This window comes from Oncorhynchus nerka, linkage group LG13 (genome assembly GCF_034236695.1).
Source record: "Oncorhynchus nerka isolate Pitt River linkage group LG13, Oner_Uvic_2.0, whole genome shotgun sequence".
NCBI lineage: Eukaryota > Metazoa > Chordata > Actinopteri > Salmoniformes > Salmonidae > Oncorhynchus > Oncorhynchus nerka.
In genome coordinates this window covers 73,837,510-73,863,614 of record NC_088408.1, presented here as the reverse complement: position 1 = coordinate 73,863,614, position 26,105 = coordinate 73,837,510, and the positions used below count along the sequence as shown (strand labels likewise).

Sequence of the window (26,105 nt, the reverse complement as noted above, 5' to 3'; positions counted from 1 at the left end):
GGTGGTTTCTGGTTCTGACTTGGACTCATCTTTCTCTAGTTTTGGACTGGCCCCTGCTGGCCCTCTCCAGGTCCTCACCCCTCTTGGCCCAAACCAGACAATTGAAGTCAGCCTCCCCCTCAGCACTGTCGGGCCAGTCATGAAGATGGATCCTCTCAACAACCTGCAGGTAACCTTCCCACAACATAAGTTGTACAGGATGTTTCAGAAAACTAGGCTGCGTGAAGAGTTAATTGTTTTACATGTCAGCTTGAAATATTGTTACCACATGTGATGTCAGCTTTGGCCTTGACATACAGTTCCTTCAGAAAGTATTCACACCCCTTGACTTTTTCCACATTTTGTTGTTACAGCCTGAATTTAAATGGATTACATTGAGATTTTGTCACTGGCCTACATGCAATACCCCATAATGTCAAAGTGGAGTTATGTTTTTAGTAATGTTTACAAATTAATTAAATGAAATACTTATGTCTTGAGTCAATACAAATTCAATCCTTTTGTTATGGCAAGCCACATAAGTTGCATGGACTCACTCTGTGTGCAAAGTAGTGTTTAACATGATTTTTGAATGACTACCTCATCTCTGTACCCCACACACACATTTATCTGTAAGGTCCCTCAGTCGACCAGTGAAATTCAACCACAAAGACCAGGGATGTTTTCGAATGTCTCACAAAGAAGGCCACCTATTGGTACAAAAAAAAAAAGACATTCTAAATCCTTTTGAGCATTGTGAAGATATTAACAACACTTTAAATGGTGTATTAATACACTCAGTCCCTACAAAGATACAGGTGTCCTTCCTAATTTAGTTGCTGTAGAGGAAGGAAAACGCTCAGGGATTTCACTGAGGCCAATGGTGACTTTTTAAAACATTTATAGAGTTTAATGGCTGTGATAGGAGAACTAAGGGTGGATCAACAAAATTGTAGTTACTCTACAATACTAACCTAAATGACAGAGTGAAAAGAAGAGAGCCTGTACAGAATAAAAAATATTCTCAAAACATGCATCCGGTTTGCAATAATGCACTAAAGTCAAACAGCAAAAATGTGGCAAAGAAATTAACTTTGAGTACAGTGCCTTGCGAAAGTATTCGGCCCCCTTGAACTTTGCGACCTTTTGCCACATTTCAGGCTTCAAACATAAAGATATAAAACTGTATTTTTTTGTGAAGAATCAACAAGTGGGACACAATCATGAAGTGGAACGACATTTATTGGATATTTCAAACTTTTTTAACAAATCAAAAACTGAAAAATTGGGCGTGCAAAATTATTCAGCCCCTTTACTTTCAGTGCAGCAAACTCTCCAGAAGTTCAGTGAGGATCTCTGAATGATCCAATGTTGACCTAAATGACTAATGATGATAAATACAATCCACCTGTGTGTAATCAAGTCTCCGTATAAATGCACCTGCACTGTGATAGTCTCAGAGGTCCGTTAAAAGCGCAGAGAGCATCATGAAGAACAAGGAACACACCAGGTAGGTCCGAGATACTGTTGTGAAGAAGTTTAAAGCCGGATTTGGATACAAAAAGATTTCCCAAGCTTTAAACATCCCAAGGAGCACTGTGCAAGCGATAATATTGAAATGGAAGGAGTATCAGACCACTGCAAATCTACCAAGACCTGGCCGTCCCGCTAAACTTTCAGCTCATACAAGGAGAAGACTGATCAGAGATGCAGCCAAGAGGCCCATGATCACTCTGGATGAACTGCAGAGATCTACAGCTGAGGTGGGAGACTCTGTCCATAGGACAACAATCAGTCGTATATTGCACAAATCTGGCCTTTATGGAAGAGTGGCAAGAAAGCCATTTCTTAAAGATATCCATAAAAAGTGTCGTTTAAAGTTTGCCACAAGCCACCTGGGAGACACACCAAACATGTGGAAGAAGGTGCTCTGGTCAGATGAAACCAAAATTGAACTTTTTGGCAACAATGCAAAACGTTATGTTTGGCGTAAAAGCAACACAGCTCATCACCCTGAACACAACATCCCCACTGTCAAACATGGTGGTGGCAGCATCATGGTTTGGGCCTGCTTTTCTTCAGCAGGGACAGGGAAGATGGTTAAAATTGATGGGAAGATGGATGGAGCCAAATACAGGACCATTCTGGAAGAAAACCTGATGGAGTCTGCAAAAGACCTGAGACTGGGACGGAGATTTGCCTTCCAACAAGACGATGATCCAAAACATAAAGCAAAATCTACAATGGAATGGTTCAAAAATAAACATATCCAGGTGTTAGAATGGCCAAGTCAAAGTCCAGACCTGAATCCAATCGAATCTGTGGAAAGAACTGAAAACTGCTGTTCACAAATGCTCTCCATCCAACCTCACTGAGCTCGAGCTGTTTTGCAAGGAGGAATGGGAAAAAATTTCAGTCTCTCGATGTGCAAAACTGATAGACATACCCCAAGCGACTTACAGCTGTAATCGCAGCAAAAGGTGGCGGTACAAAGTATTAACTTAAGGGGGCTGAATAATTTTGCACGCCCAATTGTTCAGTTTTTGATTTGTTAAAGTTTGAAATATCCAATAAATGTTGTTCCACTTCATGATTGTGTCCCACTTGTTGTTGATTCTTCACAAAAACAATACAGTTTTATATCTTTATGTTTGAAGCCTGAAATGTGGCAAAAGGTCGCAAAGTTCAAGGGGGCCGAATACTTTCGCAAGGCACTGTACCACTCTTAATATCTTTAAGCATGGTGGTGGCTGCATCATGTTATGGGACTGCTTGTCATCGGCAAGGACTAGGGAGTATTTTTAGGATAAAACTAAATGTAATCGCGTTAAGCACATGCAAAATCCTAGAAAACCTGGTTCAGTCTGCTTTCCAACAGACATGGGGAGATCAATTCACCTTTCAGCAGTACAATAACCAAAAACACAAGGCCAAATATACACTGGAGTTGCTTACCAAGACTACATTGAATGTTCTGGAGTGGCCTAGTTACTGTTTGGACTTAAATTGTCTTGAAAATCAATGGCTGTCTAGCAATGATCAACAACCAACTTGACAGAGCTTGAAGAATTTGAAAAAGTGTGCAAATATTGTACAATCCAGGTGTGTAACGCTCTTAGAGACTTACCCAGAAAGACTTACAGCTGCCAAAGCTCATTCTACTTATGTAAATTTCATTTCTGTATTTAATTTTCAATAAATTAGCAAACATTTCTGAAAACATGTTTTTACTTGTCATTATGGGGTGTTGTGTAGATGGGTGAGAAATCTATTGAATCCATGCTGCAACAAAAAAAAGTTGAATAAGTCAAGGTGTAGGAATACTTTCAAGGAACTGTATGTCTTGTTAAATTATACAGTACAGCCCCCAGTTGATGTTATTCATTGTCTTAGCTAGGGCTGGGCAGTATACCGTATTGTATTGATGCAGGGACCGGTTTGGGTTTTTACTTTACCTTCTATACCGGTATTTGAATGTTTAGGTTTGTTAAATGTGATACGCCATGTGTAATGTCAATTTGTATAGTTTGTTACTTGAGTCATCTCTCTCCGCTCTTTCTCCCGGTGCCACTTTCCACACAGACCTAGCCACGTCCCCTGTCACTCAAGGCGCGCATTTTATGTTACTCAACCACGAGACACTTGTGTTCAGTCTGCATGGTCAATGTAACAATACTGTTTTCACTTTGCTTCTTAATATAAATCCACTAGCGTTCAATAATGACACTATTAGTTTGTGTTTCTTACATCAGCAAACAGCTAATTTATTTTCTTGGCAAGTTGCCCTAAATCTTGTGACGCTAATTGTTAGCCGCTAATAAATGTACAGAGTAAGAGCGAACGTAGCTAGCTAATACAGCCGGATATTACCAGTGATGGTGTAGACCTGAATCGGCATGTTGTTTCTGCAACAGTATCTTTTAAATCAAAGAGGAATATGCAAAGCAAGAATATGTTAGCTACATGAAGTAGCTAAGAGAGAACATGCAATGCAGCCAAAGTTTATAGGGTCCCCTAGGAAACACGTATCAACACTTTAGTTCCTACCCTGTCACAATAAATCCTCCCTGGCATTTTAATTCGTTGTCATCTCAAACAACACTGTATTCAAAGTGCCCACTATTCTATTCTAACTATATATTAGAATAGTCATTCCATTTCCACGATTCCAACAGTTTTGCTCTAATTCGCAAGTCATCGCAATTGCAACATTTGGTTAATAAATATAAGTCCTAGATTATTAGCCCATATCCTGCAGCCCTATGTGGGTGGCAGTGTGGAAATTCAAAATTGAGCGGTGGTGTAAAGTACTTTAGTACTTGAAAGTATATTTTAAAGTGTTTTTTTGTTGTTGTTGCTATCTTTACTATTTTTTTCACTACATTCCTAAATAAAATACTGTACTTTTTATTCTATACATTTTCCCTAACACCCAAAAGTACTTACATTTTGAATGCTTAGCAGGACAGGAAAATGGTCCAATTCACACACTTGTCAAGAGAACATCCCTGGTCATCTACTGCCTCTGATCTGGAGGATTCACTAAACACAAATGTTTTGTTTGTAAATTATGTCTGACTGTTGGAGTGTGCCCCTGGCTATCTGTAAAAAAAAAAAAAATGGTGAAATTACTTAAGTATATTTAAAACCAAATACTTTTAGACTTTAACTCTAGTAGTATTTTACTGGGTGACTTTTACTTAATACTCTTACTTAATAATTTTCTATTAATTTATCTTTTACTCAAGTATGACAATTGGGTACTTTTTCCACCACTGCAATTGAGTGCAGGGAAATGCAGAAATGATAAAAGTGCTGAAATAGATTTTGGTTGAATTGAACAGTATAAAACAATCAGAATGGAGAAAGACTCCTTGACATCTCTTAGAATGTATGCGTTGCCACCCTAGTATCACTCACTACTCATGAAGCACCATAGGATCACTCACTACTCATGAAGCACCATAGGATCACTCACTACTCATGAAGCACCATAGGATCACTCACTACTCATGAAGCACCCTAGGATCACTCACTACTCATGAAGCACCCTAGGATCACTCACTACTCATAAAGCACCCTAGGATCACTCACTACTCATAAAGCACCCTAGGATCACTCACTACTCATAAAGCAAATGTACAACTTTTTAGTCAGCAACTAAAAATACCGTCTAACAGTCTTTGCGTCAATTTTTGTTTTTAAATACTGTACTTTGGACATATTGCCCAGCCCTAGTCTTAGCTGTGTCATGGCTTCACCCCAAACAATGTTCAAATAATGTCAGGTTATTTAAATTCCTGTGCTACAGAAACTAAGGATGAAATATGACCTAAGAAAGTCTCTGGAACTAGTTTAGTTCAGAACCATAACTGAGACGGGGCCTCTTTGGATCAGAGCAGTCCTCCGATGACGTAGAGGGACGAGAGGCTGGAACGAGGGTGGAAGGATGCAACGTTGTGCACTTGGTGAGAGGAGATGAGAGAGTCCAGGAGAAATGAGCGAGAGGTGGGGGATAGTCATTAGAGGTCACCCCACTCTGTGGTATTAGTCTACACCACGGCTCTGCTCTGTTTCCCTTGGCGCCAACACTGCTCCTCCCAGCCGGGTGTATTCCTACAGGAGGAGGACAAAGCTGTGGCCTCTGTACTGTACCTGCTGACGGTTATTTAGCCAACAGTAACGTTCTCGTATCAGCTTATGGAAATACTTTACCCATCACTGCTAAACTATTTGATCCATACAGGCCCAGGACTTGTATCATGGTACTGTAGGCTATAAAAACAAATAGTTTAGCAGCAGTGATAATAAAACAGTTTCCATTATTATCCAGTCAATTGTGTGAAGGTTCGAGAGAGACGTAGGGTGACCGAGGGATACAGAATAGCCCAACTGCAGTATAGACAGCCTGACAGGCAGAGAGGCACTCTGTCCACACAGCACCAATACTCCCTTATGGATTATGCAAGAGTTTCTCCTGTCATGCCCTTCCTGCCACAGGCTCAACTCAACCTCATGGTCCTTATCACTCTTCTATAGAGCAGGCTGATCAATACGGTGACTGCTCCAGGCTCCACAAATTTCTTAGAGAGTAGACTGTGGTTTAATCCCAACTGTTCCCTATATTGTGTGGGCCCTGGTCAAAAGTAGTGTACTATAAAGGGAATAGGGTGCCATTTGGGATGCATCCTATGTCAAGCTTCAATGAAGATTTAGTCAAATGGCCTTTTATGCATCTTCTGGTCTGTGTAAATATATATATATATATTTTTTATAGCATGCTTTCTTTATTCTGAAGTTGTCCGAGGAAGAACATAATGGATAAACGTTGAGGGAGGAATAAAAGATGTTGCCTTAGCAAATGGGCCTCACAAATACAGAGAAAGGGATGGAGAGATCACATTGTGTAGTAGAATACAGAGTGCAGTGGATGCTATCGTGTGTGTTGTCGTCTCCACAGGACAGTAACCTCTTGTTCAATAACCCCACACATGCCCTGCAGTGTCTGTCCTTTCAGACCACTTGAAAACAATGAGTCATAGATTGCCCTCTTCATCTCCGTCCTTTCCCTCCTCTCTCTCCCCCTCCCCTCTGTATGATCACTCTCACAGGTGGCTGTGAAGAACAACATTGACGTCTTCTACTTCAGCTGCCAATACCCCATCAGCATGCTGTTTGTGGAAGATGGAAAGATGGGTGAGTGTCTGAATAAACTACTCAGTGAATCAGTGCGTCACTGTTGATTTTAGAGTTTTGATTTATTAGGATCCCCATTTGCCGACGCAAATCAAAAAATACATTAGACAAAAGACTTTACAATTGACATGCATTTAAAACATGAACATATTGTGTCACCTGTCAATAGCCTCAAACCAGGATAAGGTCAGCCCCTGACCATTACATCAATCTCCTAGAAGCTGTGTTTGTGTGCGCACAAGTATCTTGTCATGCATTTGCTCTCAGATCACACAATCCTGACGTTGGGTCCAATTTGCCCTTCCCGCTCTGGTTGATTGGTTCTGGGGGAATGTGGGGGTGTCTGTCCCCCTGTGGAGACTGCAGATGCTGCTGGGAGCTAATGTTCCGGATCCTAAAAGCGCAGCAGGGACCGCACTGTTCAGCACCGCAACAAATTGTTTACCTTTCATTTGTTTTTTATTTCCATTTGCTTTCTCGTCCTCGGTCTCCCTCATATTTTTCTTTCTTTCTTTCACTGTTTCTCAATTTTTCCCACCACCTGAACTCTTCTTTGTATCTCTCCCCAGAGCGTCAGGTGTTCCTGGCCACATGGAAAGACATTCCTAATGACAACGAGTCTCAGTTCCAGATCAAAGACTGCCATCTCAACTCAGGTGAGACAGACAAACACTGAGGGATAAAAGGAGAGGAGGAGAATGTGTACCTCTACATGGCAGGGTAGCCTAGTGGTTAGAGCATTGGACTTGTAACCAGAAGGTTGCAAGTTCAAACCCCCGAGCTGCCCTGAACAGGCAGTTAACCCACTGTTCCTAGGCCGTCATTGAAAATAATAATTTGTTCTTAAATGACTTGCCTGGTTAAATAGGTGAACGCACCAATTTGTAAGTCGCTCTGGATAAGAGCGTCTGCTAAATGACTTAAATGTAAATGTGTTAAGACAGCTTGACATGTAACCTGGGATGTGGGCTGTGGAAACAGAACCATGTCCGGTCAGAGCTCCAGTCTATCTATCTATTTAATGGATACACAGTGCATTTTGAAAGTATTCAGAGCCCTTGAATTTTTCCACATTTTGTTACAGCGTTTGTCTAAAATGTATTCAATTGTTTTTTTCCCTCATCAATCTACACTCAATACCTCATAATGACATGGTGAAAACATGTTTTTAGAAATGTTGACAAATTTGTTCAAAATGAAAAACCGAAATAACTTATTTACATAAGTATTCAGACCCTTTGCTATGAGACTCAATTGAGCTCCAGTGCATCCTGTTTCCATTGATCATCCTTGAGATGTTTCAACAACTTGATTGGAGTCCACCTGTGGTAAATTCAATTGATTGTACTTGATCTGGGAAGGCACACACCTGTCTATTTAAGATCTCACAGTTGACAGTGCATGTCAGTGCAAAAACCAAGCCATGATGTCAAAGGAATTGTCCGTAGAGTTCCGAGACAGGATTGTGTCGTGGCACAGATCTGGAGAAGAGTACCACAAAATGTCTGCAGTATTGAAGGTCCCCAAGAACACAGTGGCCTCCATCATTCTTAAATGGAAGCAGTTTGAAACCATCAAGACTCTTTCTAGAGCTGGCCTTCCGGTCAACCGAAGCAAGGGTCTTGGTCAGGGAGGTGACAAAGAACCTGATGGTCACTCTGACAGAGCTCCGGAGTTCCTCTGTGGAGATGGGAGAACCTTCCAGAAGGACAACCATCTCTGCAGTATTCATCCTGCCAAAAGGCACCTAAAGGACTCAGACCATGAGAAACAAGATTCTTTGGTCTGAAGAAAACAAGATTGAACTCTTTGTCCTGAATGCCAAGCGTCACGTCTGAAAGAAACCTGGCACCATCCCTACGGTGAAGCATGGTGGTGGCAGTATCATACTTTGGGGATATTTTTCAGCAGCAGGGACATGGGAGACTTTTCAGGATCGAGGGAAAGATGAAGGGAGCGAAGTACAGAGATCCTTGATGAAAATCTGCTCCAGAGTGCTCAGGACCTCAGACTGAGGCGAAGGTTCACCTTCCAACAGGACAACGACCCTAAGCACACAGCCAAGCCATGTCTCTGAATGTCCTTGAGTGGCCCAGCCAACGCCCGCACTCGAACCTGATCGAACATCTCTGGAGAGACCTGAAAATAGCTGTGCAGCGACGCTACCCATCCAACCTGACAGAACTTGAGAAGATCTGCAAAGAAGAATGGGACAAACTCCCCAAACACAGGTGTGTCAACCTTGTAGCGTCATACCCAAGAAGACCTTAGGTTAATCGCTGCCAAAGGTGCTTCAGCAAAGTATTGAGTAAAGAGTCTGAATACTTATGTAAATGTGATATTTCAGTTTTTTTATTTGTAATAAATTTGCTGCAATTTCTACACACCTGTTTTTTGCTTTGTCATTATGGGGTATTGTGTGTGTGTGTAGATTGAGGGGGAAAAAACAATTCAATCCATTTTAGAATAAGGCTGTAACAAAGTAGAAAAAGTCTAGAGGTCTGAATACTTCCTCAATGCACTTTATTTCGTTAGGTAACCTGCTGACCTTATTTACATGTGATAATTAGATTTTACACAAGCATGAAAACAGTTGGGTCTGAGCTAAATGACTAATGCCAGCTTATAGTATATTTTCCTGAATAGATTTAATTTCCTGTAGAGTGAAAATTGATGGTTTAGACCTTCCTGTAGTGTGACAGAGAGACAAGGGCAAGTTAATTAAGGAGTATATCTTTGCTATGCAAGGTAGTTTAAACAGAGTAACTGTAATTGAAAATTAAGAGTTTAGCTTTTGAATGAAAGAGGAAGAGCTTAGTTAGACTATGGCAGAGTTGTATCAGTGCTCTGCAGATGAATAAAGCCACAGACATGAAAAGAGACTTGTTTCAGAAAGCTCCATTTCTCTGAATTCTTTCTATGCCTGTTATACACTATATATACAAAAGTATGTGGACACCCCTTGAAATGAGTGGATTTGGCCGTTTCAGCCACACCCGTTGCTGACAGGTGTATAAAATCGAGCACACAGCCATGCAATGTCCATAGACAAACATTGGCAGTAGAATGTCCTTACTGAAGAGCTCAGGGATGCCACCTTTCCAACAAGTCAGTTTTTCGTGGTTTGGGCTAGGCCCCTTAGTTCCAGTGAGGGGAGATCTTAACGCTACAGCTTACAATGACATACTAGACTATTCTGTGCTTCCAACTTTGTGGCAACTGTTTGGGGAAGGCCCTTTCCTATTTCAGCATGATAATGCCCCTGTGGAAAAGAAACGTGAGGTCAATACAGAAATGGTTTGTCAAGATCGGTGTGGAAGAGCTTGACTGGCCTGCACAGAGCCCTGACCTCAACCCCATCCAACACCTTTTGGGATGAATTGGACCGCCGACAGCGAGCCAGACCTAATTGCTCAACTTCAGTGCCCGACCTCACTGTGTGTGTGTATTATCCGAAGAACTGAAAGAGTATGGTTTATGGACTGAGAAGGAAAAGCTCCACTAGGACCCAGAGCAGATGATGGACAACCGCCTGGTTCCATTATGGTTCTGATTGCAATGCTGTCCCCAAACCCCTTCACATTTTAAAGTTGAACAGTAAAATAGCTGAAGGTCCAGGCCTCTGCATGGAGGCCTATTAGATAGCCATCATATTGCTTCATTCTGATTCCCTCAGTTATAGTAGATTGTTTTAAATACAGTAGCTGGCGCACGCCCAGAATAATAGTTTGTGTGGAGGTGCTGACTGACTGCAAATAAACTATCAAAATAATGTCGCACACTCCATGTATTGTCTCCCAGAAATGTAATGGGTATTTACCGTTTCGGCATCACTGTGCCGTCCTCAGGTTAATGTCATGAAATACTTGAACCAGGTTATGTGTGCAATTAGTGTAACCAATGACAGTAGTGAGGGGTGTGTCATAATGATTAAGTGAATTAAAATTAATTTGTGAAACTGTTAAATGGTATATGGCGTATTAAATATTATGCTATTGTTATCATACAGAAACATAATGGAATATTGTCCATCATATTAGCATCAACCTACATTATTGTTTCATTAAATTTCACAATTTTGTATTTCATTTTTGTTACATGTAATCTTTTGGTTCAACCTTAATATATAATGTACATCATCAACAGGGGGAACATATTAGGTGTACGCTAATAAGCTGTAAACATTTTTTTTCAATTTACAAGACTTGTTTATAAGAAGGGTCTGAGATCAAAGTCAATATTCAGACCACTAGGGGTCAATGTTTTTAGATAGGATATGCAGTAACCCTCCCTTTTGAGGTAGTGGGATCTCGATGTTACCTCCTCTCCTTGGTAGAGCAACATGCTCAATGCCTGTGTATTTGAGGAAGGAGATTGAGTGGTTAGCTTCAACAAAGTGAGCTGCTACTGGATAGTCAATGTTCTTACACCTGATTGCGCTGCGGTGTTCAGCTATGCGCTGTTTTAATTGTCTTTTCGTTTGTCCTACATGGGCTTTTCCACATGAACAGGTGATGAGGTAGATTACTCCCTTGGTCTTGCATGATATAATACTCTTAAAAGGGATCTTTTGACCTGTATGTGGGTGTCTGAAGAAAGATGTTTTTATGGTGCTATTGCACTGTGTGCATGAGCTACATTTGTAGTTCCCATTTGGGATAGGTGTCAAGAGTGTCTGAGTGGGCTCAGGGGGCATGTCAGATCTCACCAAACTATCTCCTATATTGCGACATGTTGATGATGTACATTATATATTAAGGTTGAACCAAAGGATTACATGTAACAAAAATGAAATACGAAATGATTATGGGAAATTCAATGAAACAATGTATGTTGATGCTAATATGATGTAGAATATTCCATTGTTTCTATATGGTAACAATAGCATAATATATTTAATATGATATACACTTGTTTTTTGTTTCACTAATTCATTTTAATTGAATCATTATGACACACCCCTCACTACTGTCATTGGTTACACTAATTGCACTGTGTGTCTACATAACCTGGTTCAAGTATTCATGACATTACCCTGAGGAAGGCACAGTGATGCCAAAACATTGGTAAATACCAATTAAATTGCTGGAAGACTATACATGGAGTGTGCAACTTTATTTTGATAGGCTTGTGTTACAGGTTGTCTACTATAAACTAACAACACCCAGGGGCTACTTATCAATGTTTTATTTAGTGAACATGTGGCAATGAACCAGTGTTTGCCTGGGAGAAAATGATTGAACACACTGGTTCATATATACACTACCGGTCAAAAGTTTTAGAACACCTACTTGGTAAAAGACCAAGTCCATATTATGGCAAGACCAGCTCAAATAAGCAAAGAGAAATGACAATCCATCATTACTTTAAGACATGAAGGTCAGTCAACCCGGAAAATGTAAAGGACTTTGAACGTTTCTTCAAATGCAGTCGCAAAAACCATCAAGCGCTATGATGAAACTGGCTCTCATGAGGACCGCCATAGGAATGGAAGACCCAGAGTTACCTCTGCTGCAGAGGATAAGTTCATTAGAGTTACCAGCCTCAGAAATTGTAGCCCAAATAAATGCTTCAGAGTTCATGTAACAGACACATCTCAACATCAACATCAACTGTTCTGAGGAGACTGTGTGCATCAGGCCTTCATGGTTGAATTGCTGCAAAGAAACCACTACTAAAAAGGACACCAATAAGAAGAAGAGACTTGCTTGGGCCAAGAAACACGAGAAATGGACATTAGACCGGTGGAAATTTGAATTTTGGTTGAGTCCTAATTTGAGATTTTTGGTTCCAACTGCCTTGTCTTTGTGAGAAGAGGTGTGTGTGAACGGATTATCTATGCATGTGTATTTCTCACAGTAAAGCATTGAGGAGTTGTGATGGTGTCGGGGTGTTTTGCTGGTGACACTGTCTGGGATTTATTTAGAATTCTAGACACACTTAACCAGCATGGCTACCACAGCATTCTGCAGCAATACGGCATCCCATCTGGTTTGCGCTATCATTTGTTTTTCAACTGGACAATGACCCAAAACACACCAACCAGGCTGTGTAAGGGCTATTTGACAAAGGAGAGTGATGGAGTGTTAAGTCAGATGACCTGGCGCCACAATCCCTGACCTCAAACCAATTGAGATGGTTTGGGATGAGTTGGACCACAGAGTGAATGAAAAGCAGCCAACAAGGGCTCTGCATATGTGGGAACTCTTTCAAGACTGTTGGAAAAGTATTCCAGGTGAAGCTGGTTGAGAGAATGCCAAAAGTGTGCAAGGCTGTCAAGGCAAAGGGTTGCTTTTTAAAGAATCTCAAATATAAATAAGTGTTTAACACTTTTGGTTACTACATGTGATATGTCCATAGTTTTGATGTCTTCATTATTATTCTACACCTTAGAAGATAGTGAAAATAAAGAAACCCTCACAACGTTGATAATAGCAAACCGCTCTCCCACACGGTTGGACGTACTGCCATATTCTCTAAAATGATTTTACAGGTGGCTTATGGTAGAGAAATTAACATTATCTGCCAACCGCTCTGGTGGACATTCCTGCAGTCAGCATGAGAATAGCACACTCCCTCAACTTGAGACATCTGTGGCATTGTGCTTTGTGACAAAACTGTCCCCAGAAGAAGGTTCACCTGTTTAATGATCATGCTGTTTAATCAGCTTCTTGATATGCCAGACCTGTCAGGTGGATGGATTATCTTGTCAAAGGAGAAATGCTCACTAACAGGGATGTAATTTGTGCACAACATTTGAGAGAAATAAGCTTTTTCCTCATCAATCTACACCCAATACCCCATAATGACAAAGCAAAAACAGGTTTTTATAAATTGTACAAATTTATTGTTACAATTCAATTTGACAAGTATTCAGACCCTTTACTCAGTACTTTGCTGAAGCACCTTTGGCAGCGATTTTAGCATAGTCTTCATGGGTAGGACTCTACAAGCTTGGCACATCTGTATTTTGGGGGGGGTTTCTCACATTCTTTGCAGATCCTCTGAAGCTCTTTCAGTTTGGATGGGGAGCGTTGCTGCACATCTATTTTCAGGTCTCTCCAGAGACGTTCGATCAGGTTCAAGTCCGGGCACTGGCTGGGCCACTCAAGGACATTCAGACTTCTCCCGAAGCCACTCCTGCGTTATCTTGGCTGTGTGCTTAGGGTCATTGTCCTGTTGGAAGGTGAACATTCGCCCCAGTCTGAGGTCCTGAGCACTCTGGAGCAGGTTTCATCAAGGATCTCTGTACTTTGCTCCATTAATATTTTCCTCGATCCTGACTAGTCTTCCAGTCACTGTAAAACATCCCCAAAGCATGATGCTGACACCACTGTGCTTCACCGTAGGGATGGTGCCAGGTTTCCTCCAGGCGTGACGCTTGGCATTCAGGCCAAAGAGTTCAATCTTGGTTTCATCAGACCAGAGAATCTTGTTTCTCATGGTCTGAGTCTTTAGGTGCCTTTTGGCAAACTCCAAGCAGGCTGTCGTACCTTTTACTGAGGCGTGGCTTCCATCTGGCCACTCTACCATAAATTACTGATTTGGTGGAGTGCTGCAGAGATGGTTGTATTTCTGGAAGGTTCTCCCGTCTCCACAGAAGAACTCTGGAGCTCTGTCAGAGTGACCATCAGGTTCTTGGTCACCTCCCTGACCAAGGCCATTCTCCACCGATTGCTCAGTTTGGCCGGGTGGCCAGCTCTCTGAAAAGTGTTGGTGGTTCCATTCTTCTTCCATTTAAGAATGGTGGATGCCACTGTGTTCTTGGGGACCTTCAGTGCTGCAGAAATGTTTTGTTACCCTTCCCCAGATCTGTGCCTTGACACAATCCTGCCTCGGAGCTCTACGGACAATTCCTTTGACCTCAGGGCTTGGTTTTTGCTCTGACATACACAGTCAACTGTTGGACCTTTTTTCGATTGTTAGGTGTGTGCCTTTACAAACTATTGCTTCTCTTTTGACCCAATGATCACTCGACTACACAGCTGATGCCAACTGGACTTTTCAATAACACGGTACCTCATTTTGTTTACCTGTCGGCCCAAGCCTCAAACTCCGGTCCTCTATGTACCTAACTGACCCGCTCTGCCCATTCATCGCCATTTACTCGTTGTTGTCTTAGCTCTCCTGATCAACACCTCTGATTGCTTTATACCTCTCTCTGTCAATATGCCTTGTCTACTGCTGTCTTGGCTAGTTCTTAATGTTGTATTTCACTGTAGAGCCCTCAGTCTAGCTCTTTTGTCCCACCCCACACACGCTGAGACCTAACCTGGATTACAACGTGTCTCATCACTCAACGCCTAGGTTTTACCTCCACTGTACTCACATCCTACCATACCCTTCTCTGTACATTAGGCCTTGAATCTATTCTACCACGCCCAGAAATCTGTTCCTTTTATTCTGTCCCCAACGCACTAGATGACCAGTTCTTATATCCTTTAGCCGTACCCTTATCCTACTCCTCCCCTGTTCCTCTGGTGATGTAGAGGTTAACCCAGGCCCTGTAGCCCCCAGTTCCACTCCTATTCCCCAGGCGCTATCATTTGTTGACTTCTGTAACCGTAAAAGCCTTGGTTTCATGCATGTTACCATCAGAAGCCTCCTCCCTATGTTTGTTTTATTCACTGCTTTAGCACACCAATCTAAACTAGGATGCCCTCAATCTCACACAAATTATCACGGAACCTACCAACCCTAAATACGTAACCATGGGCACCGTCTTAGATATCATCCTGACCAACCTGCCCTCTAAATACACCTCTGCTGTCTTCAACCAGGATCTCAGCGATCACTGCCTCATTGCCTGCGTCCGTAATGGGTCCGCGGTCAAACGACCAACCCTCATCACTGTCAAACGCTCCCTAAAACACTTCAGCGAGCAGGCCTTTCTAATCGACCTGGCCCGGGTATCCTGGAAGGATATTGACCTAATTTCGTCAGTAGAAGATGCCTGGTTTTTCTTTAAAAGTGCTTTCCTCACCATCTTAAATAAGCAATGCCCATTCAAAAAATGTAGAACTATCAACAGATATAGCCCTTGGTTCACTCCAGACCGGACTGCCCTTGACCAGCACAAAAACATCATGTGGCGTACTGCATTAGAATCGAATAGCCCCCACGATATGCAACTTTTCAGGGAGTTAGGAACCAATATACACAGGCAGTTAGGAAAGCAAAGGATAGCTTTTTCAAACAGAAATTTCCATCCTGTAGCACAAACTCCAAAATGTTCTGGGACACTGTAAAGTCCATGGAGAATAAGAGCACCTCCCAGCTGCCCACAGCACTCAGGCTAGGAAACACTGTCATCACTGATAAATCTATGATAATCAAGAATTTCAATAAGCATTTTTCTACGGCTGGCCATGCTTTCCACATGGCCACCCCGACCCCGGTCAACAGCTCTGCACCCCCCACAGCAACTTGCCCAAGCCTCCCCCATTTCTCCTTCACCCAAATCCAGATAGCTGATGTTCTGAAAGAGCTGCAAAATCTGGACCCCTACAAATCAGCAGAGCTAGACAATCTGGACCCTCTTTTTCTAAAATTATCCGCCGCAATTGTTGCAACCCCTATTACTAGCCTGTTCAACCTCTCTCTCGTATTGTCTGATATCCCTAAAGATGGGAAAGCTTCCCCGGTCATCGGAGACACTCTAGACCCAAACAGTTAGACCTATATCTATCCTACCCTGCCTTTGTAAGGTCTTCGTAAGCCAAGTTAAACGGATCACCGACCATTTCAAATCTCACAGTACCTTCTCCACTATGCAATCTGGTTTCCGAGCTTGTGCACCTCAGTCACGCTCAAGGTCCTAAACAATATCATAACCGCCATCGATAAAAGACAGTACTGTGCAGCTGTATTCATCGTCCTGGCCAAGGATTTCGACTGTCAATCACCCCATTCTTATCGTCAGACTCAACAGCCTTGGTTTCTCAAATGACTGCTTGCCTGGTTCACCAACTACTTCTCTGACAGAGTTCAGTGTGTCAAATCGGAGGGCCTGTTGTCCGGACCTCTGGCAGTCTCTATGGGAGTGCCACAGGGTTCAATTCTCGGGCCAACTCTTTTCTCTGTATACATAAATGATGTTGCTTTTGCTGCTGGTGATTTTCTGATCCACCTCTACGCAGACGAAACCGTTCTGTATACATCTGGCCCTTTGGACGCTGTGTTAACTAACCTCCAGACGAGCTTCAATGCCATGCAACACTCCTTCCGTGGGATCCAACTGCTCTTAAATGCAAGTAAAACTAAATGCAACTCGCCCTTTGGCCGCCTTTCCTTCCAGTTTGCTGCCAATGACAGGAACGAATGGCAGAAATCACTGAAGCTGGAGACTCATCTCCCTCACTAACTTTAAGCATCAGCTGTCAGAGCAGCTTACCGATCATTGCACCTCTATATAGCCCATCTGTAAATAGCCCACCCAACTACCTCATCCCCATGTTATTTATTTTTGTTGCTCCTTTGCACCCCAGTATCTCTACTTGCACATTCATCTTCTACACATCTATTACTCCAGTGTTTAATTGCTAAATTGTAATTATTTCGCCACTATGGAATATTTATTGCCTTTACCTCCCTAATCTTACTACATTTGCACACACTGTATATAGATTTTTCAATTGTGTTATTGACTGTACGTTTGTTTATCCCATGTGTAACTCTGTTTGTGTCGCACTGCTCTGCTGTATCTTGGCCAGGTCGCAGTTGTAAATGAGAACTTGTTCTCAACTGGCCTACCTGGTTAAATAAAGGTGAAAGAAATAAAATGTCCAGTCAATTGAATTTACCACAGGTGAACTCCCAGGTTGTAGATGCATCTCAAGGATGATCAATGGAAACCGATGCGCCTAAGCTCAATTTCGAGTCTCATAGCAAAGGGTCTGAATACTTATGTAAATAAGGTATTTCTGTTTTTATTTTTAATAAATGTGCACATATTTCTAAACCTGTGTTTTTCTTTGTCATTATAGGTATTTTGTGTAGATTGCAAAAAATATAGATTCTAAATTGTATTAAATAAGGCTGTAGAGTAACAAAGTGGAAAAAGTCTAGGGGTTTGAACTTTCTGAAGTAACTGACAATATAACGTTTTAAAATGTGAACTGTGTATTTCAAGTTGAAGAAGTGACACAGATTGTTTTTGAGGATTATTCTCTTCTCCCCCAAAACAGATGCAGCCAGCAGCAAGCTGCAGGGCAGTAACATCTTCACCATAGCCAAGCGCACGGTGGAGGGCCAGGACATGCTTTACATGTCCATCAAACTGTCCAATGGCATCTGGGTGCTGGCTGAACTGAGGGTGCAGGCTGGAAACCCCAACTACACGGTGAGTTCAGGGACAAGGAGGGCCAGGACATGCTTTACATGTCCATCAAACTGTCCAATGGCATCTGGGTGCTGGCTGAACTGAGGGTGCAGACTGGAAACCCCAACTACACGGTGAGTTCAGGGACAAGGTGGGACAGGACATGCTTTACATGTCCATCAAACTGTCCAATGGCATCTGGGTGCTGGCTGAACTGAGGGTGCAGGCTGGAAACCCCAACTACACGGTGAGTTCAGGGACAAGGTGGGACAGGACATGCTTTACATGTCCATCAAACTGTCCAATGGCATCTGGGTGCTGGCTGAACTGAGGGTGCAGGCTGGAAACCCCAACTACACGGTGAGTTCAGGGACAAGGTGGGACAGGACATGCTTTACATGTCCATCAAACTGTCCAATGGCATCTGGGTGCTGGCTGAACTGAGGGTGCAGGCTGGAAACCCCAACTACACGGTGAGCACAGAGACGGGAGGGACTGAGAACAACTTTTTATTAAAGGAGAGAGATCTAGGAAAGACTGGTGGATAAGAATCACTTTAGTGACAGCAGAGCGGAGTGTAGGGATGGAGTGGGGATGAATAGAGATGGGCATGATCTGGAGTGTAGGGATGGAGTGGGGATGAATAGAGATGGGCATGATCTGGAGTGTAGGGATGGAGTGGGGATGAATAGAGATGGGCATGATCTGGAGTGTAGGGATGGAGTGGGGATGAATAGAGATGGGCATGATCTGGAGTGTAGGGATGGAGTGGGGATGAATAGAGATGGGCATGATCTGGAGTGTAGGGATGGAGTGGGGATGGGCATGATCTGGAGTGTAGGGATGGAGTGGGGATGAATAGAGATGGGCACGATCTGGAGTGTAGGGATGAATAGAGATGGGCATGATCTGGACTGTAGGGATGAATAGAGATGGGCATGATCTGGAGTGTAGGGATGGAGTGGGGATGAATAGAGATGGGCATGATCTGGAGTGTAGGGATGGAGTGGGGATGAATAGAGATGGGCATGATCTGGAGTGTGGGGATGAATAGAGATGGGCATGATCTGGAGTGTGGGGATGAATAGAGATGGGCATGATCTGGACTGTAGGGATGAATAGAGATGGGCATGATCTGGAGTGTAGGGATGGAGTGGGGATGGGCATGATCTGGAGTGTAGGGATGGAGTGGGGATGAATAGAGATGGGCACGATCTGGAGTGTAGGGATGAATAGAGATGGGCACGATCTGGAGTGTAGGGATGAATAGAGATGGGCACGATCTGGAGTGTAGGGATGAATAGAGATGGGCACGATCTGGACTGTAGGGATGAATAGAGATGGGCATGATCTGGACTGTAGGGATGAATAGAGATGGGCATGATCTGGACTGTAGGGATGAATAGAGATGGGCATGATCTGGACTGTAGGGATGAATCGAGATGGGCACGATCTGGACTGTAGGGATGAATAGAGATGGGCACGATCTGGAGTGTAGGGATGAATAGAGATGGGCACGATCTGGAGTGTAGGGATGAATAGAGATGGGCACGATCTGGAGTGTAGGGATGAATAGAGATGGGCACGATCTGGAGTGTAGGGATGAATAGAGATGGGCACGATCTGGAGTGTAGGGATGAATAGAGATGGGCATGATCTGGAGTGTAGGGATGAATAGAGATGGGCATGATCTGGGGTGAGGGTGAATAGAGATGTGCATGATCTGGAGTGTAGGGATGGAGTGGGGGTGAATAGAGATGGGCACGATCTGGAGTGTAGGGATGAATAGAGATGGGGATGATCTGGAGTGTAGGGATGAATAGAGATGGGGATGATCTGGAGTGTAGGGATGGGATGGAGTGTAGGGATGAATAGAGATGGGCACGATCTGGAGTGTAGGGATGAATAGAGATGGGCACGATCTGGAGTGTAGGGATGAATAGAGATGGGCACGATCTGGAGTGTAGGGATGAATAAAGATGGGCACGATCTGGAGTGTAGGGATGGGATGGAGTGTAGGGATGAATAGAGATGGGGATGATCTGGAGTGTGTATGGATGAGTTTTAGTCATCATCACCACCAACCCTGCTGGCTAAGAGTGTTTCACCCGAGGGGGCGTGTCTGTGTGTGTATTGTTTCATTTGTGACGCATTGTGTGTCATTGTACTGTTGTCTGCTTACTTGGTTATTAGCAGTAGCCCAGGACATTGTGCATGAGTATTTCAGAACACTGACCTTGACGTGACTCCTCAGCCCATCTCGTTTGTCAATGTGCTTTAGGATCATGTTTTTATTCATTATACAGGCATTTACTGTCTTGTTTCCCCAGCCCAGATGATTCCATTTCGGTCAGTCAATCTGTTTTATCCATCTCGCTCAAATGTAGCATTTTAAATTTAATTCCTCCACAGTTCATTGTGCATTCAGCTTGACTCATCTGTCAGTGGTTGAAGCCTCTGTATTTGTTGGTCTATTGGTATTTTCGTTCAGGAGATGAATGAGTTTTCAGTCTGTGAAATGACTCAACTGAGGTGTTTGATCAGCCCTTGACTGTTTGTCTTGTTCTGTTAGTATGTCTGTAGTCATTTTTGTAGTTGATGTGTTTTTGTCTCCACTTGTGCTGTTCTTAATTTGTCTAGGATTTAGAGTTTTTTTTTCTTCTTTTCATATATATCTCTCAGCCTGAACACCTGTCAGGATATGCCCTCTTTCTGTTGCTTTCTCCTATTCCTACTACCCCTTAAGGCTCTCTTCCTCCCTACAGATGACTACCATCAGAAGATCTGGATCTTCACTGAAGATGTTAACATTTTTCACATGTGCAGCATGCACTCTCACATCTCTGTGCTGCTGCTGCTGCTGCATGGATCTGATGCTCTCTCAGTACAACACGTGAAAGTCAACCTGACACATGCTTGTGTTGAGCAGTTATTTTTAGCATGAGAAAAGAACACTGTGGATCGTACTCAGCCTGTGGGAAGATTCCACAGCTCCCTGTAGAAAGGCAGCAAAGCTGACATCAGTTAAGAAATGATGCCCTCCTAACTCTATATATTGGCTAGCTGACAACGTCACAAGCGATGCGCGTGATTCAGTGGGGCAAAAGTCTGTTGTGATTCTGGATGGCCAGATAGCTAACAATAATGCCAAGAAGCTGCCATGTGGGGAGTCGTAAGTGGCTCGTTTCAGCTAGTTGTGTCTTGTTCTTGATACCATTTTGTGGTGTCTTGACTGATGTCATGTCTATGCTAATATGGCAAAAATTCGCTAGGTAACCAACAACTGTAATAATGTATTTGAGAGAAGTGCTCATTGTGCAAATGTATTTGTTTTCAATAAATGTTGGAGACTAACTAATGTAGTTTACATGTCAACAATCTAAGCCAACCCTGCCTGTTTTGCCTCATAGTTGAGCACACGTCGGTTTGGTTGCTAAACAACCAAACCTTCTATACTAACTGGGTCTACTCTAACGTAATGTTGCTAACCCCAGTGCTCCTCCATCACCCCACATATTTGGTCCCTGTTATCCCATGATGCTCTGCTTCTTAGCTCTGTCTTTTAAAGTGGAGCACCGGGCCCTCACCTCTTGTCCCCATGGCAACAGCATGACCAATGGCAAGGGCTGCTTCACTCCCCCCTCCCCAAGAGTGGCTAATTGCAGGGGTTTGTGGGAGAATGGTGCTCTGGTACAGCCAGCGCCATGACCGTGCCACCATACACAACTTCTATTTACTCATCTTTCAGCCCTCCTTCTTCCCCCACTCATCGTTCAATCTCGGGTATCCTTATATGGTGCAGAAATCACAGCATCTTTACATCTTCCTACATCTTCTTCCATTCTCCTAAAACACTACCACCACCCACCTGCACTGTTTCTACCAGTCACTGTTCTCTACAGCTAGTTATTTTTCTCCTCTGTCCTTTATTCTCTCTCTCTCCTTCACACGCCACCCTCATATTGACTCACAGGCAGATTATTCAGCAGCATTTTACAAAGCCTTAAGCAAAATGCCCACACACCATGTAAACCTAGTTGATCAGAGCTTTTCTACAACCTGGTTTAATAAGCTGATCCTTATGACAGCCAGCTAGGCCCCGTTTTCTCCAACTAGGCCTAGGTTGTGTGTTTCTGACTAATCATGCCAGCACCATTATGCATTAGTAAAGAGCCAGCAGTACACAGAGCAGCGGCAGCCCTGGAGGGAGGAGTTGTGTAGTGTTCCCACTCGTCTAGCGCAGCACTGTGGAATGTACCAATGCAGTGCTGGGGGACACTCTGTCACCATGGTACAGCAGTGTGATCTCCTGTCCCATGGGTCAGAGAGGGACCTGGTGTGAACCTCTGTCTAATGGGACTTCAAATGCTTCTGGCCAGTTAATGACAATTGCTATTAGAACTGCTAAGCACGAGCCAGCCGGAACTGTCAATCACCACACAATCACCCTGGCACCTCAAACACACGGCTACAGTAGTACTGCTGCAAACGCACAGCTACAGTAGTACTGCTGCAAACGCACGGCTGCAGTAGTACTGCTGCAAACGCACGGCTGCAGTAGTACTGCTGCAAACGCACGGCTGCAGTAGTACTGCTGCAAACGCACGGCTGCAGTAGTACTGCTGCAAACGCACGGCTGCAGTAGTACTGCTGCAAACGCACGGCTGCAGTAGTACGGCTGCAAACGTACGGCTACAGTAGTACTGCTGCAAAGGCACGGCTGCAGTAGTACTGCTGCAAAGGCACGGCTACACACAGAATTTTGAGCTTTTCCTGCATGAGCTCTAATGAAAAGGAAACCGCCTCTAAGCGCTCTATTAGTTCCTGCAGCTAGCTAAGAGCTCTATTAGTTCCTGCAGCTAGCTAAGAGCTCTATTAGTTCCTGCAGCTAGCTAAGAGCTCTATTAGTTCCTGCAGCAACAGACTCTCTCAACTTCACAAGGAGAGAAGGAATGAGACATTTTAATTTTTTTCTGCTCCAAGCTGATAAGATTGAATAAAAGGCAGCATTTATAATGCTAATAAATTCTCCCCTGCAAATAAAATGAAACAAAATGCCTCTGCTGAAATGGTGGGAATAGAGGAGGTTGGGAGCTATTCACTCTTCTCTTCAGTCATGAGTCAGTGAAGCTGCTGAAATAATTACCATGCTTATTAAACAGACGGTGCTTAAAGTCCTGTCATTACAGTTGCATTGCACTAACTGACTAGACTAGCATATCGAAAGGAGCTTTTCTTCGAGGTATGAAAAAGTGGCCCGGCGACTTAGCCTTCATCCCGTCCATACAGCTTCCTCATCCCTGAAAAGGCTCTCTCTCTCTCTCTTAAGGATGTTCGATCAAATGATCACCAGGAAAAGTGTGATTCTGTTTTGGATCACTGAACTATAGTTCATCTCTCATAGCACTTGACTCCTGAGATAAAGACGAGGGCAGCATCTGCTCCAGATGAGAGATTATATTTGTTGTTTATGAAGAAATGACACTGAGCTGTTTTGTTGATTTGAGTTATTAAATAGAAATGTACTGTATATTGTTGACTGCTTAGCTAGCTTGTCCATGTCTTTCTAAAACAATAGCTTCTACCTGACGTTTGTTCTCCAGCATGTCACGCTGGCTTTTGAAAGTGTTTTGCTTTGGCTGAACATCTGAACTAGTTCTTATTGACCAGGTGCTCTCAACACCTAACACCTGCTAACAGAAGGACTACTATCTCCTTGCCCAGCCAGACCATGTAGTAACTAACTCTCTCTTCTCTCTCCTCAGATCTCTCTGAAGTGCAGAGCACCAGAGGTGTCCCAGTGTGTGTTCCAGTGCTACGAGGCAGTGCTGAAGAACTGAACCCCTGACAGGGCTGAAGTAGGGGGCGCAACCTGAGGCGTGGAGACTGGCCCTGACTGGAGGGACCTCCTGGACCCCCAACCCTCCTGACCCTCTCCTCCCCCTTCTCCCCCTGACATACAGGCTTCTGAAAGACCCTTTCCTTGTAGAATCTCCAACTTTGCTGTCTGTCTGTGTGCCTCCCTGGGGACTCTGGTTTCTATCTGTTCTTTCTGTCAAGCACTAACCCTCCACTCTACAAGTCCTTATCTGATTTAAGTCTGAAGTCTCTAGCCCTCCTGGTCCCAAAGCTTTCTATAGACCAATCCTGTCACTCACGTCAATAGTTGGAATGGCCTTTGTCTTCTTCACCTTGAACATGGTTGGGGTTGTGTTTCCCATAACCCACCAAGTCTAGTCGGTCTTCAATGAGAGCTCACTACCCTGTCAGATCTTCCTTGCATGATGGTCTAACTCCAGTCCAGCCCGTGCTGATCTGATTCAGTTCACCCTCCTCCCATGAGCCTCTAATCTGGGACACACCTGTTAGGGATTTTCAGCTAGTGCTGCTGGAGGAGACTGTGATGCGATGGACTCTTGTTCCTTGTGACTGTTTCTCCATACCCCCCCCACCCCTGATGTCTTCTCTTTTCACGATTATCTCACCTCGCGTCTCTGCAAATTAGTACCTATATTTAGTGTGTGTAATCAGCAGTTAAATCTCTACTGTCAGCATACCTTTTGGTGCTTCACATTCAAATGTGGCAGTACAGACACATTGTTTCCCCATATCTTGGGGCTGTGAAGCACCTGCTGTGTTCCTGTTCTCACTTCACTCACCCCTCAGCCCCCCCCCCCCCGCCTCTCTCAATGTCTTCACTTCTTCTCTCTCACAAACACTTTCCTCCTTTTTATTTTAAAGGGATGTGATGTCCCAGCTAGTAAGAGACACTAAATGTTTTGGAACCCACCATGTCACATATGTGTTTAGTTTGTTGTTTGCTCTTGATGTGCCCATTGGGCTTGTTTATTGTTGTTGTACTCAATCTCTGCTGTCTCTTGGAGCAGGTCTCTCTCTCTCCCATGTGTGTGTGTGTGTGTGTGTGTGTGTGCATGTATTTGTGTGTTGGGGTGCCTGTGTGCTATTTGTTATTAGAGGGTTGGAGCAACATCTAAGGCTACATTTACACAGGCAGCCCAATTCTGATATTTTGCCCAATTATTGGCGGAAGATCTGATCTGATTCGTCAAAAGACTAATGATTGCCAAATAGATCAGAATTGGGCTGCCTGTGTAAACTCAGCAATATACGCCTCACTACTACATACAATACCTTTTCTTTCCCTAATTCTTGCCCCTTTTCTTCTTTAAAGTAATTCCATGATGTATTCCCAGGTTTGTGTTTGCAGTGTAATTGAAGATTTAACTCTGGGCATGCAGGCGGGCGAGGGCCACAGATGTTTGGATGTTGTTTCTGCTGTGTGCGCTCTGTTAATCAGGGCTGCTTGGGCTCCCTGCCAGGTTGTTGCATTCTCCTCCCCTCTTAGTTGGTCAAGTACCTCCACCACCTGTCATAGAGGCTTCAAACCACCTGTATGTTCTATACTTTATCTCTATAGGAAACTAACTGTAGAGGTAGCACACATCATGAAGTCTTTTGTATGAAGAAAATCTGACCAACTCAACTTCACCATTCTGTTTTACCTAGTCTCTTTGGAAAATGAATTGGATATTTAAACTTTTGAGTCATTGAATCAGAACCCTCTGGAACAGCTCCACAGTGAGCACTTTCACTACTTGGAGATGAGTGGATTTACTTGGTCTGTGTGTGGCGAAAACTGACTAGTGTATGTGATGAGAAGTTGTAAAATAGCTGGTGAAGGAGAAATCTAATGTTTTTTTGACTGACCGTTTCTGTGTACATCATTTGAAACAGAACTATTAAAAATCAGATATGTTCACAAATGCCACAAGTGCATTTTCTGAATTTACTTGAATCATCAATTAGGAATGGTATACCACGTTTAGTTCCATCCAATAAGGATTCCATAAGATATACACTGAGTGTACAAAACATTAGGAACACCTGCTCTTGCCATGAGACTGATCAAGGGAATCCAGGTGAAAGCTATGATTCATTATTGATGTCACCTGTTAAATCCACTTCAATCAGTGTAGATTAAGGGGTTAAAGAATGATTGCTAAGCCTTGAGACATGGATTGTGTATGTGTGCAACTAAGAGGGTGAATGGGCAAGACAAAAGGTTTAAATGCCTTTGAACGGAGTATAG

The 26,105-nt window shown here is 43.3% G+C and overlaps 1 protein-coding gene across 1 annotated transcript in view; it reads left to right on the top strand.

Annotated features, from left to right (window-relative positions):
• Window positions 1-25,787, top strand: part of LOC115140103 (AP-1 complex subunit beta-1-like) — a 43,734-nt gene extending 17,947 nt beyond the window's left edge. The window contains 6 exon segments of the mRNA XM_065026670.1: window positions 40-169; window positions 6,591-6,675; window positions 7,245-7,331; window positions 17,862-18,020; window positions 23,077-23,081; window positions 23,761-25,787. Coding sequence (XP_064882742.1) covers window positions 40-169; window positions 6,591-6,675; window positions 7,245-7,331; window positions 17,862-18,020; window positions 23,077-23,081; window positions 23,761-23,835 — 541 coding nt within the window. The 3' untranslated portion in view covers window positions 23,836-25,787.
• Window positions 25,788-26,105: the final 318 nt, after the last annotated feature.